Raw genomic sequence first — 14,187 nt, forward strand, 5'->3', positions numbered from 1 at the left:
ATCAAACTTTTTTCTACAAATGTCAACCCTACTGACTCCCGCTTTCAGAATTGTCGGCGTAATGCCCTGATCTTTGGTGTCTTCGCACGTTACGTACTTCGTAGTGATTCTTATAATGCTCCTTTGGCCCTGTTAGCTGTGGTGGATCAAATTAATGAAGGGAGGAATCCTGTTCCCACCATACTCGCAGAATCTTTCTCCGGACTGGATCTTATTGCTCGTCAGGAGGTTCATGACAATTTTTTTGGGTGTGTCAAACTCTTGTAGGTATGGCTTTGTGAAAAACTCACTATCCTCCAGAGAAAAAGCCACAACAAGTACACCTTGAAAGATTTCTCATCTTGGCAACCAATGGCCAACCGACCACAATCCATTGATGAGTGGCGTAATTGGTTGCAGCATGTGGAGGAAACCCAATTTTGTTGTGTGAGTCATTCTTGCTTGCGAGTTATCACTAGCACTTACCCATATCCCTTTGTATATCTTATGGGGTTAGAAAAGTCAAGCTTTTATGCACCAATCCATCTTCTTCATCAGATCACAGGGCGCCCTTGTCCCCCTGGAGCTGTAACACCTCCTTTGTGTGAAAAATTGTCTCCTGATCTCATTCAGTCCATCATAGCTGCTTGGAGAAATAAAGTTATGAAAGAGAGGTTTGCCTTAACATCTAAGGTTCGACGTGGAGAGTTACCCGGAAAGCTTGAGGCCAAGAGAGCTCGGATTGCAGAATCTTGAGGATCTTCGGCTTGGGATTATCATTTCTTTATCATCTTCATTTGTTTTACTTGAATATAATCAGAGTCAAAAAATGTAAATCTGATGAAAATTTAAAGAAAAGAATTTTACTTGATACATGTTATAGACAGCTGGCAATTCAGGGTTTCATCATTTTTTCATGTAACCAATCACTGGTGTTGTAACCTGTCAATATAATCAATACAAAGGATGTTTATTTTTTCTTTTCTCTCTATTGGTGCAAACTATCTTATTTCATTTGTCAATCATTTAATCTAGTTTGTTAACTTCCAATCAGGATTCTGAAAGATAGCAACCATCGCTCCCAAAAAGGACTCCCAAGCTAAACCTACCTGGTCAAGACCTACTTCAGTGTCTAGACTTGTTCGTCACTTTGATTCTCCTGTGTCATCCACAGTGCATTTACCTCCTTCACCAGAGTCTTCCGGTTCCTTTGAAGTGAACCAAATGGCCGACCCAACTGACCTTTTGTTGAGCATGCAAGAGATGATGAAAAACCTCACCCGAGACATGGCAGGGATGAAAGAAGAGATGGCAACAATGAAGACCCAGATAAGTGATAAGACTTCCACGTCTAGGCCCGTACTTCAGCCTTCTCATGTTCCACCTCCGGAGATGCATAGACCCGTTATCCAACCTTTCGAGGTTGATTTAGAAGATGATCAGTATGCTGCGGAGTATTGCGCTCCAGGGGTTGATAGAGAAAAAGAAAAGTTTGAAAAATTTGAGAAGGAAATGTCTGAGAAATTCAGTAAAATGGCTCACGAGATGGAGCAGATGAAAGTCCAGGGGCCTAAGAAATTTGACGTCTCTGAATTAATACTGTCATCGACGGTATCTTTGCCGCCCAACTTCAAAGCTCCTGATTATGACAAATATGACGGAACCGGGTGTCCGCGTAACCACATGAGATGGTTTATCATTTTGTCCCAGCAGTACGGTCTGAGCCGTGAGCAGATGGCGCAGTTGTTTCCGATCTCTTTAACAGGGATTGCAAAGAAGTGGTTCTTAAGGCTGAAGCCAGAAGAGGTGAGAACCCTGGAAGATATTTCTGAAAAGCTGATAGAACAGTTCTCAATGGAAGAAGGAATTGAGGTCACAAAGAGAGACTTAAAACAGCTTAAGCAAGGTCCTCAGGAGACTTTTACTTTCTTTATCAGGCGTTGGAGACGCAAATCTGCCCAGCTAAGCCAAAGAATGACTGAATCAGAGCAGATAAAGCTGGTTCTGAAGAGTTTGTCTGCCCAATATTTTCATTTTCTTGCTCCTCAGCATTACCCGAGTTTTGACCATTTAATCAAGACTGGTGCTATAGCAAAAGGCTTGAGAGCCAAGGTTTCTTCTGAAATCCGAGAAGGGAAAAGACCTATGGTCCAGTCCAAAGAAATTCATGCTGTCAGTTACACCAGGCCTGTGGCCAGGGTTGTTACAGAAGCTGCCAGAGCACCCAGGAGAGGTACATTTGACAGAAAGTTTGATCATCTTCCATATCCTATAATAATGATATTCAAGAGGCTTATGAAAGACAGGAAGATCCGGCTCCCGGATATCAAACCTCCACCCAATCCGTTACCCACATTCTGGAAGATGGACCAATATTGTGAATATCATAGAGGTCCAGGGCATTTGACTGAGAATTGTTTGGCCTTGAAGCATGCCATTCAAAACATGATTGACAAAAATGAGTTGGCAGTGGAGAAACCAAACGTCACTCAGAACCCACTTCCTAACCATCATGCCATGCCTCCTTCTACTACCAATGCAATTTTTGCTAATGAGCCTCTGCTTGATCCATCAACCCTTATTTGTGCCATTACCGCAGAAAAAACCTATGTCATGAAGTTTGATGATAGGGAGTTGGAAGCAGTGGAAAGGAGGGAACCATTTGTAATTTCATTTGACGACGATGAATTGGCTGAATCGTCTTCATCTCAGTCTAGTGTATTTCAGACTGATAATGCAGGAAGAGTGAAGAAAACTCCTTATGTCTTAAGGGCTGAGGACTTTGAAGAAGATGAGCTATTGTTGTTAGATAACCATTGTGACGAGATGTGTCACTTGACCCGAGGTGGGCGTGTATTCAAACCCCAGGAATTATGTGTAGAAAATCATGCAGAAGTTGCTCGAAATGCGGAGAATCCGAGGCAGAACAAGGTCAGTGTAGATGAGGAAGAAGAGAGCTTGCTGAAACAGCTGAAGAAGACTCAGGCTAATATCTCAGTATGGGGTTTACTCATGGCCTCGTCCAAGCACAGAAAGTTAGTCCTTCGAGAGCTTAACTCAGCACAAGTCTCTGTAGACACTACTCCTGATGAGCTGGTAAGCTTAGTTGCCCTGACAAGAGTGTCTAAGACTTTGTCTTTCACTGATGATGATTTGCCTTCTGAAAGCCGAGACCACACAAAATCTCTAAAAATCACGGTCGTTTACAACAAGAAAAGAGTACCAGAGGTGTTGGTTGACAACGGCTCTGCTCTGAATGTCTGCCCGTTGAATATTGCAACAACCCTTGGATTTGGTCCTGCGGATTTCATCCCATCTGAGCAGGGTATTCTGGCGTACGATGGCACTCGCCGAGATGTGATCGGAACTCTGGTCACTGAAATACAGATCGGAGGAGAAGACTTCGAAATAGAGTTCCAGGTTTTGGACATCAAAGCCTCATTTCTGCTATTGCTTGGCCACCCTTGGTTGCACAAGTTTGGGGTTGTTCCATCTTCTCTTCATCAAAAGCTGAAGTTTCTTCGCAAAAACGGAGTGGTAACTGTAAAGGGAGACCCAGACCTTGAAGTAGGGCTGATTACTCAGGACCTGACTGTGGAGAAGGCTGAGGATATTAGTTTAACTGAATTTTCATTAGAGGTGACTGCCATCACCTTTAAAGAAGCTATGAATGAGGAAATTTGTTTCCTGACCAGTACAACTCAAATGTCATCAGGATGATTCGCCGACAGGGATATATGCCAGGTGCAAGGCTGGGTAAATACCATCAGGGTTTGACCGAGTTCCCTGAATTCGAATCCTTCAACGGTCTATTTGGGCTGGGGTACAAGCCCTCAAAGAAAGAGGTTAAAGAGATGAAACAGTTGATGCGGAAATGGGCTGAATGTCGCCGTAGAGGGTTGGAATTACCAATGGCGCCGATTAATTTGATAATGAACGGCCGGTTCTGGCAAGAGGGCGCAGATGTCCCTTTCTGTGGTTTTGCCGAGGCTTGGTTGGACGAGATTTCAGGACAAAGGTTGCTAGGTTTTGAAATTTTCTTTGAGCTGGAATTAGAAGATAAGCAGGCCGGTATACAGATTGCAGAAGTTGAGTCTGAAGCTGATTGGGCAGAATATGTAGAGCCGAGCCTTCTGAGTTCAATGTTTCTTGAAGATTCGCAGACTATTGCTGTGATTGATAGGAGGACCTCAATTCTGAACCCTACTCACTTAATCACCCCGGCAGAGGAACCATTGACTAACTGGACCTTTCAGGTCTTGCCTCAGGTTATTTTCTTAAACAGTCATGTCCCTCAAAAGAGTCGGTTGTCCGTAAGTATGCGTCAGTCTTTGAATCTGATTCGGAGTCTGTTTATTCTAACGATTCTTTTGATGCAGGTACTATAAAAGTCGAGTCTCCTGAGTTCGATAGTGATTCCCCTTCTTCTAACAGGATTGAGTCAGATGCTGAGTCAGATATTCTTTCAGTACATAGTTCAGAGTCAATTGACACAGATGTCAATATATCTGTTGAGTCTGTAAATTTGTTTCAAGAGTCTATTGTAAAGCTCGATGTGGGTAATTCATCATTTGATGTACTTGATTCAACATTCAATGAAATAAAAGATTCTTCTGTGTACATTCCTGTCTCTACTTTTATTTCTAATGTTTCTGCTTCAAAATCTGATAATCTTAATAATAATAATCAAGACTCCCCCTCTGATGAAGATGTCGACGACACTCCCCCTAAAATCAAATACATGATTCAACAGGAGGAGAGTCGCCGAGCAAAACCACTCGAAGAGGAAATTGAAACCGTGAATATCGGTGATGAAACCTTGATTCGGGAGATTCGAATTGGCAAAATTTTATCTCCTGAAGAACGCGAAGAATTAATCATCTTACTCAAAGAGTTCAAGGAAGTTTTTGCTTGGTCATATGATGACATGCCGGGATTAAGTGAGGAAATTGCTCAGCATCGTTTACCCTTAATCCCTGGTACTAAGCCAAAGAAGCAAAAGCTCCGAAAACTCAAAACTGAATGGGAGTTGAAAGTTTATGAAGAAGTTAAGAAGCCGTTAGAAGTAAAATTCATTCAAGTGGTTGAATACCTAGAGTGGCTTGCAAACATTGTACCGGTGCCCAAAAAGGACGGAAAAGTTCGAATGTGTGTCGATTTTCGAGACCTGAACAAGGCAAGTCCTAAGGATGACTTTCCTCTTCCCAATATTGATCTCCTGGTTGATAATACAGCTGGTCATGCTCTTCTATCCTTTATGGATGGGTTTTCAGGTTACAATCAGATTAAGATGGCGCCCGAGGACATGATGAAGACAGCGTTCATTACTCAGTGGGGTACTTACTGCTACAGGGTGATGCCGTTTGGTCTAAAAAATGCTGGTGCTACATATCAGAGGGCTGCTACAACTCTTTTACATGATATGATCCATAAAGAGGTCGAGGTATATGTCGATGACATGATTGTTAAAGGCAAGACTCGACCTGAGCACACTGTTGCCCTAAGAAAATTCTTTGAGCGGATCAGGAAATACCAGCTTCGCCTAAATCCGAGTAAGTGCGTCTTTGGTGTTACATCAGGAAAGCTCTTAGGGTTTATGGTCAGCGAAAGAGGGATCAAAGTAGACCCGCAAAAGATCAAGGCGATTCAAGAAATGCAGCCGCCGAAGACAGAAAGGCAGATCCGAGGTTTCCTTGGCAAAGTTCAGTATCTGAGACGGTTCATATCACACCTGACGATGACGTGTGAACCCATTTTCAAGCTTCTGAAGAAGAATTCCTCGAAGAAATGGAATGAAGAGTGTCAGGAGGCCTTCGAAAAGGTTAAGCAATGCTTATCTTTACCTCCTGTTCTATCGCCTGTCATCCCAGGCCGACCGTTATTGTTGTACTTGTCTATCACAGATACGGCGATGGGTTACATGCTTGCTCAACAAGATTCAGAGTCTAAAAGGGAGAAGCCAATTTACTACATCAGTAAGAAGATGCTAGAGTACGAGTTAAAATACATAGTTTTGGAAAAGACTTGTCTAGCATTAGTTTGGGCTACCCAGAGGCTTAGACATTATTTGCTTTCAAGCAAAATCTTTTTGCTTTCACGGATGGATCCACTAAAATACTTGTTTGAGAAACCCGCCCTTACAGGAAGAACCGCTAGGTGGTTGTTGTTATTGTCTGAGTTTGACATCACTTATGTCACTCAGAAATCAATTAAAGGGCGTGTCGTTGCTGAACAGTTGGCTAATGCGCCTATTGAAGAGAATGCTTTTCTGAAGGCAGAATTTCCTGACGAAGAGATCATGGATATTGAAGAAGAAGCTTCGAGTACTAAGTGGCTTATGTACTTTGATGGAGCTGTCAACAGTCGAGGACAAGGAGTAGGAGCTGTGCTTATATCTCCTCGGAAAGAGTATATTCCTGTTTCTATCAAGCTGCAGTTTGAATGCACAAACAACATGGCAGAGTATGAAGCTTGCATCGCCGGGTTAGAGGCAGCCTTAGCTTTGGAGATTCAAGATATTGATGTGTTTGGGGATTCTCTCTTGATCATTTGCCAGATTAATGGGCAATGGAAAACTCGAGAAGATAAATTGATCCCTTATAACATTTATTTGGAATCTTTGGTCAGAAAGTTCAAGACCATCACGTTCACTCACTTGTCAAGGACTAGAAATCATTTTGCTGACGCTTTGGCTACTTTGGCCTCGATGTTAGACATTTCTATATCAATGGAGGTTCAGCCGCTAGTTGTCGGACTTCAGTGGGCTCCTTCACATGTGAATGCTGTGGAAATTTCAGCCAGGTTCCAGATGGGAAGCCATGGTATATAGATATCAAGAATTTTATTGCTGGTAAAGGGCATCCTCCAGAAGCTTCAAGCAAAGAGAGGAAGACTCTTCAGAAGTTGGCTGCCAACTTCGTTATTTGTGGTGAAGAGCTGTACAGAAGATCATTTGATGGCATACAACTTCTTTGTGTTGATGAAGACAAAGCCGCAGAGCTTATTGAGCAGACCCACGAAGGAGTTTGTGGACCTCATATGAATGGGAAAATGTTGTCAAGAAAGATTTTGAGGCTTGGATTCTATTGGCCCACAATGGAAGCAGACTTCTTCGCATTTGTGAAGAAATGCCATAAGTGTCAAGTCTATGCAAATCTTATTCATATACCTCCTTCGGAGTTGCACTCTATGACTTCTCCATGGCCGTTTTCAGTATGGGGAATTGACATAATTGGGAAGGTTCATCCGAGGTCTTCGAGCGGGCATGAATACATTCTGGTCGCAATTGATTACTTTACGAAATGGATTGAAGCCGCTTCATACGCTTCCATAACTTCGAATACAGTTGCGAAGTTCATCCGTGCCAACATTATTTGCAAATATGGAGTGCCTCACGAGCTGATTTCAGATAATGGGACGCATTTCAAGAAAGAGGTGTTACACCTATGTGAAGAATTTAAAATAAGACCTCACAAGTCATCTCCTTACAGACCTCAAACAAACGGGGCTGTAGAGGCGGCAAATAAGAATGTTAAAGTCATTATTAGCAAGATGACTGAGACTTATAAGGACTGGTCGAATAAGCTTCCATATGCCTTATGGGCTTATCGGACATCGATCAGATCTTCAACAGGTGTAACTCCATGTTCTTTGGTGTACGGAATGGAGGCAGTCCTCCCCGTTGAGGTAAGGATTCCCTCTTTGAGAGTGATGATGGAAGCTGACGTGCCAGAGTCTGATTGGGCTAGAGCCAGGTATGATGAGTTGTAGATGATAGATGAGAAGAGGTTGAGAGCCTTATACCATATTCAGGGATATCAGAGGCGAATCGAGAGAGCTTTCAACAAGACAGTTCGCATCCGAGAATTAAAGCCTGGAGATCTTGTTTTGAAGTCCTACAGGGCACCGGTATTTGATCCAAGAGGTAAATTCAGGCCAAACTGGTCTGGTCCTTACATCGTTGATGAAGTCCTACCTGGAAAAGCCGTAAGACTCCTCAATGAAAATGGAGAAAAATTAAATGAACCTACAAACCTGGATTAGTTAAAAAAGTATTATGCTTAAATACACCAGGAGGCCGTCTTTGATCGACCTGAGCTTTAAGCCAACAACCTAAATGTTTTAAACCATTTTGCAAACCCTTTGGGCCTATAAACAATTTGTTTCTTTGATAAACCCAAACTAGGGGCATTTTTTTTATATAGATATATATAAAAAAAAAGAAGAGGAATGGTTTGAACTACGTTATGACCTGATCCCTTTTTAAGGGTACGTAGGTAGCCTGTTCAATTCAGGTTAGGTCACGTCTCTTGCATCTTTTGCAAGTCCAAATGGGGCGAACTACGCGGACCTGATTCCCATTTTCTTCAGGGATACGTAGGCAGTCTGGAGGGTCCAGATTCGGTTTAAATACACTCAAACACACCAAGGTTTACCCTTTTTGAACCTAAGCCTACCTGAAAGTCCTTCTGGTGTATTTAGGCCCAGGTTTGTAGAGAAACAGAAAAATAAAAAAATGATGATGGAGTCTTAGACCCGCTGAGCTGAAAACCCGAAAGGGCAGTTTAGGCAAAAATCAAGTCATTGAGCCTGCTGGATGGAAAATCTGCAAGGGCAGACAGTCCAGGCAAAAATTAAGGCATGCGGTCCGCTAAATCAAAAACCCAAAAAGGTGATTTAGTCGTGGCAGGACTTCGTGAAGGACAAAGCTTTCTGAAAGCAGGTTGAATTTTCATTTTCTCTTTGGCTCCGCCTTAATGTCTGAGTAAGTGCCATCAAAGCTTCTTTTGTTACTCTTTGAGTCAGGAGATTAAAACTAAACAATCTGAAGAGATAATAACCATGACGGAGATCTTGAAAAGAGGTTAAAACATCTTTAAACATGGTATTTAAAAGATTCTAAGAATGGTAGACCTTTAACCATTTTAAAATGTTTATCAGTTTAAGAAGCAGATTCAGTCTCTTTTGGAGTGTTGTTTAAAACTCGTTAAAGTCATTGGTCATTGTTTATCAAAGTTAGTCTGTTGTCGAGTCAAAGTCAATTTCCAGAGTCCTGTTTAGTCAGTATTCCTCCCAAAGCCGGGGTGATAAAGACTCAGAGGCTCAGAGAAGCAGAGAATTTGTGATTCCTGTGAATGATGTAAAACAGAGCAATTTTCAGATGTCGACAAGCTTTCAGCTCAGTTTCGATATCAACAGATGGCAGAGATGAGAAAATTTTGAGCGTAGCAAGTTTCTTGTACCTATGAAAAACCTTGTAAACCCAAGTGTTTATCAAAAAAAAAATTTGTTGTAATCTCAAATGTTCAGTAATAAAAGCCTTTGGCCCATTCCCTTTTTGTTGCTCTCTAATGAATTTTGTCATGGAAGTAATCATACTAGGGGCATCTTTTATAACTTACGTCATAAAAGATGTCAAGTAATCATTGATACTTAAGATAGATATTTTCATTAAATAGAGACTAGAGAAGTTTGAATGCTCTTTATATTGAATTTCTTAGTCGGGTTATTTTCCTTTGGAGTTGAATTTCTTTGAAAAATCTTTATCCCAGTGGAGTCTAGGGTCCACTCTAGTGATTTTCAAATTTTAGTCAAGTGCTTTGCATCTTTCAAAAGGTTTGACCTTCAAAAATTCTTTCAAGTTACTCGAGTTTTGAAGGATTTTTAATAAAGATAGAAATTAACAGATTCCGTGTTCCACGATCTGGTCTTTCCTCTTTTGTTCTGAGGAGCTTCTTAATAAAGATAGAGATTACCAGAATATGTGTTACACGGTCTGGTCTTTTCTTCAAAAGGGTTTTGAAGAGTGTTTTAATAAAATAAGAAATTATCGGATTTAGTGTTGCACTATCTGGTTGTTCCTTTGATCTGTTTTTGAAAATGTTTTAAAAGAAAAATCGCTAAACCTATGTTACACGGTTTGGAATTTTCTTCGATCGTTTTGGGAGTTGCGATAAGAAAAATATTTCCGATCCAGTGTTACGCAGATTGGTCTTTCTTTCTTTCGCCTACGTATTTAGTACCCCGATGATTAGTAGTGTAATGTCAAGAAGTGACTTACCTAATCATCGTTCCGCAATGTGCAGCTTCCTAACGTGTTAGGAGTCATGCGTATCTGTGAAGAGGTTTGTATGGGACTGTTTAACAGGACATACGGATTTGGGTTTATGTGGAACTGTTTAGCAGAACCGCGTGATCCGGAGTGATTCGCTACCTTGAAAGAGAGGAGTCAGAATTACTCGGATAGTTAAACAGATTTATTTTCAGCAATGATCTGTATAACTATCGCTGGGCTTGAGACTTAGTCTCGCCTCGGGTATTAGAAGTTTGAGTTTAGCTCGAATATTCGAGTACCCTAATAAGTGGTCGAGTAAGTTTTAGACTGATCGACGAGATAAATTACCGAACTTGCGTTACACGGTTTGGTCTTTTTGAAAGATTTTTACAAAGTTTGAAATTACTGAACTTGCGTTACGCGGTTTGGTCTTTTTGAAAGATTTTAACAGAGATAGAAATTACCGAACCTGTGTTACACAGTTTGGTCCTTTTTGAAAAATTTTAATAGAGATGGAAATTACCGAACCCGTGTTACACAGTTTGGTCCTTTTTGAAAAATTTTAATAGAGATGGAAATTACCGAACCCGTGTTACACGGTTTGGTCTTTTTGAAAGATTTTAATAGAGATGGAAATTACCGAACCTGTGTTACACGGTTTGGTCTTTTTGAAATGTTTTAGTAGGGAAAATATTTCCGATCCAGCGTTGCGCAGATTGGTCTTTCCTTCCTTCGCCCGGGTATTTAGTACCCTGATGATTAGTAATGTAATGTCAAGAGTGACTTACCTAATTATCGTTCCGCAATGTGCAGCTTCCTAACGTGTTAGGAGTCATGCGTATCTGCGAAGAGGTTTGTATGAGACTGTTTAGCAGGACATACAAATTTGGGTTTATGTGGAACTGTTTAACAGAATCGCGTGATCCGGAGTGATTCGCTACCTTGAAAGAGAGGAGTTAGAGTTACTTGGATAGTTAAACAGATTTATTTTTAGCAATGATCTGTATATCTATCGCCAGGCTTGAGACTTAGTTTCGCCTCAGCATTAGATGTTTGAATTTAGCTCAAATATTCGAGTACTTTAATAATTGGTCAAGTTTTAGACTGATCAGCATGATATATATAAAAAAAAAAACTCTTTGAGAGTTTAGTTTTGAATTTGTTTTGGACGAATTTCAATACAGTGGTCTTTGGCTTATTTTGCATGTTTCTAAAAAGGAAAAACTCTTTGAGTGTTTGGATTTATGCTTGTCTTAGACGAGTTGCATTGTGGTTTCTAAATAAAAAATAAAAAAAATGAAAACTCTTTGAGTGTTTAGAGTTATACTTGTCTTAGAGAAATCGCAACGTTGGTTTCTAAAAAAGTTGAAAAAATGAAAACTCTTTGAGTGATTGAAATGATTTGTTTGTTTGTTTGGATGGTGCTCTTTGAGCAATTGTTATGTTTACTTTAGCTTAGCCTGAAAAAAAAAAGTGTGTTTGTGTTTTATAACTGTTCGTTCATCTTTGCTGGCTAGTTTAAATAGTCGAGTCGTGAGCGTTAGAGAGAGGCTATCTCTTTGAGATGTCTTAGTTGCCGAGTTAAGAGTCGGTGAGAGGCTATCTCCCTTTAGTTGGTGGAGTTTTTCCCATGTGAATGTCGTTCTTAGAACCAAAAAAACAAAAAAATTGCTTTGCTTTCGGGTCAGTCAAAATGTGTCGTCTGTTCAGCTTTGCCATTCACGTGACAAGCACGCTCTGCCAAAGAGGGGCATCTGTAGACACCCCATTTTGACCGGACCCGAGTTCACGTCGCTTGTGCGAAGCCTCGTCAAATCAGTGAGCTGGGGTCCCAAATTAAACCCTGGGGTAGCTTAATGTCTCCCGTAGGTCTTCGTAAATTTTCTTCGAGATCCGTGCGCGTTTGCTCAGTGAACGAGCCGAGAGAATGTGCGCAGTGCATGTCAAGGGGGGGGGGTGAAATAGATATCTAGGGTGGCTGTCCATGAAAATAAGGGGTGTAAATATACTATGTCTTTTCATTCACCTTCTTATTTACCCGTGCCAACTCGTTTAATAAAAGAGTAGTCATAAGCATTAAGGGAAATTTATTAGCTAAGAGGTGGCTGCCCAAAGGATAGAAAAGAAGTGCAAATACATCATTTTTTTTAAGGCCCATTTCCACCCAGCCCCCTGTAGCAAAAAGAGTGGTCCTAAAGTGCACCGAATGGGAAGTGAATTAAGCAATTTAAAGGGCTGTCCATGGGAGGAATGGAGGGCATCATTTCTATGGGTTAGCTTTTACCCGAACTACTCTTCTAATAAAATGAAAAGAAAGCCAAATATCTTCTAAGGAGCTGCTCAAATAAGGAAAAGGTATAAATATATTATAGGACAGCAAAGGAAGAGAAAAGGGAGGTGCATTATCAGCATATGGATGTGCCACTACCAATTCGTGTGTTTGTATTACCAAAAAGAGGAAAAGACCATGAGGGGGGTATGCATTAACCAATTTCTAGGGTTGCTAAAATCAGCCCCATCATCATCTATAAAACAAGCCATCGGTTAGATTTTTGTGGAGGAGGGTCTTTTTCATTTCTTAAGAAATCAGAGAGAGAGGGAAGAAGAAGAAGATGAGGAGGGTTTGCTACCCTATGGTCACGATCTCCATTATCTCGGCTCTCCCTAGCAGCCACCACCTCTATCTACCATTTCCAAAGCCATCATCGCCAAGCTCCGGTCCCAAACCTCCATTACCACCACCATCAAACCCTCTTCATTCTCCTTCCAGCCAATACAATCAATGATCCTACCTCCGTCCCTCTCTAATCTCATCATTTCTCTCTCAATTTCAGCTATGAAAAGAGGAGGATCTCATTTTCTCATTCAAAACAGAGAGAGAGAGAGAGAGAGAGAGAGAGAGAGAGATAGATTACAGAGAGAGGGAGGGTTTTCTTCTCCTCCGGCAACGGTGCCGGAGCTCCGATCGTACCGCACCGCCATCTCTCCCACCTCCAAGCCGGCCGATCATTGCTACCTTGGATCTAATTTCCTTCTTCAGATCTGTTCGTGAAAGAGGGATCTCAGATCTGAGATCTCAGATCTGAGAAGAGAGAGAGAGGGGGAATTCATTTTCATCTATAAATTGGGGAGAAAAGAGAGAGAGAAAAGTAGAGAGGAGGGAAGTGTTCCTCGACCGTTCGTCTTCTCCGGTGCGATCATCTCCGGTGCGATCTTCTGTGGTGGAGTATCAGTATTCTGTCGTTTTATATCTGTTTTTCTACTGTTTGAGCTGGTAAGGTTTCGGATTAGGAAAAATCGAAAGGAGGAGGTGCAGATGTGAGATCTGTTGAGGATTTTGTAAGTTGTGGCTTCTTCCCAGGTTTCTGTGAAGGGGAATTGTAGTAGTGGAAGAGGAGAGAGTTTCTCTTCCGGTTGTAGCGAGCCAAACGATGGCGGAATCGCAAGGAAGGCCGTTCTGGAGCCACCATGCCGGATTTCAGCTTCTCCGGCTACCGGAAAAGATTCTGAGGACTCTCTCTATACAGAGCTCTGGCACGCTTGTGCCGGACCGCTCGTGACAGTTCCTCGAGTAAGTGAGAGAATTTTCTTCTTTCCACAAGGGCATATAGAACAGGTTGAGGCGTCCACGAATCAGATTGCAGACCAGCAGATGCCTGTTATCTCCTGTCAAAGATACTTTGCCGTATAATGAACGTAGAATTGAAGGCTGAACCGGACACAGATGAGGAAGGAGTTTTTGCCACTTGCTACAAGAGAAAGAAAAGGAGTTATTGTCAGAGGAGAAGAAGAACAGAGCGCGATGCATTGTCTCAGGTAATTGAAGGAGAGCAAAAGAAAAGGTAAGTTGATTTTATTATTCAGTTTTGTCCTTTTTTGTCTTTAGTTTTCTTTTATTCTTTTCTTGGGGCATTCATGGATAGATACTACAATGATTTCTTTTCTTTGGTGCTTGTATTGATTTTGATGGACTCTGTTGATTGATCTGTACTTGTTTCTATTTTGAGCTGATAGTTTCTATTGTGGATACTCCAAAGATGCTTATGTGTGAATGAAAATGTTATAGGGCTTGACTTTCTCTTTGGTGGTTCTTGTGTTGGACTTTGAGATTATTGATGCAAGTAATGTGCTTTCATTGAAATTATAGGAAATAA

At 41.4% G+C, this 14,187-nt stretch overlaps 1 protein-coding gene across 1 annotated transcript; it reads left to right on the forward strand.

The window, feature by feature from the left end:
- Positions 1–1,203: 1,203 nt before the first annotated feature.
- Positions 1,204–3,699, forward strand: LOC143879006 (uncharacterized). The gene is made up of 2 exons (XM_077381211.1): positions 1,204–2,356; positions 2,450–3,699. The coding sequence occupies exons 1-2, from the start codon at positions 1,204–1,206 to the stop codon at positions 3,697–3,699; spliced, it is 2,403 nt and encodes an 800-aa protein (XP_077237326.1).
- The last annotated feature ends 10,488 nt before the right edge of the window (positions 3,700–14,187 follow it).

The sequence above is a fragment of the Tasmannia lanceolata genome, unplaced genomic scaffold (assembly GCF_043159265.1).
Source record: "Tasmannia lanceolata isolate RefF3 unplaced genomic scaffold, GAP_Taslan_0.1 ptg000006l, whole genome shotgun sequence".
Classification (NCBI taxonomy): domain Eukaryota; kingdom Viridiplantae; phylum Streptophyta; class Magnoliopsida; order Canellales; family Winteraceae; genus Tasmannia; species Tasmannia lanceolata.

Coding starts and splice junctions, on each gene's coding strand:
- LOC143879006 (XM_077381211.1), top strand. CDS start 1,204: ATGGCCGACCCAACTGACCTTTTGTTGAGCATGCAAGAGATGATGAAA. Junction 2,357..2,449: donor CTGGAAGATGGACCAATATT/GTGAATATCATA, acceptor ATGAGTTGGCAG/TGGAGAAACCAAACGTCACT.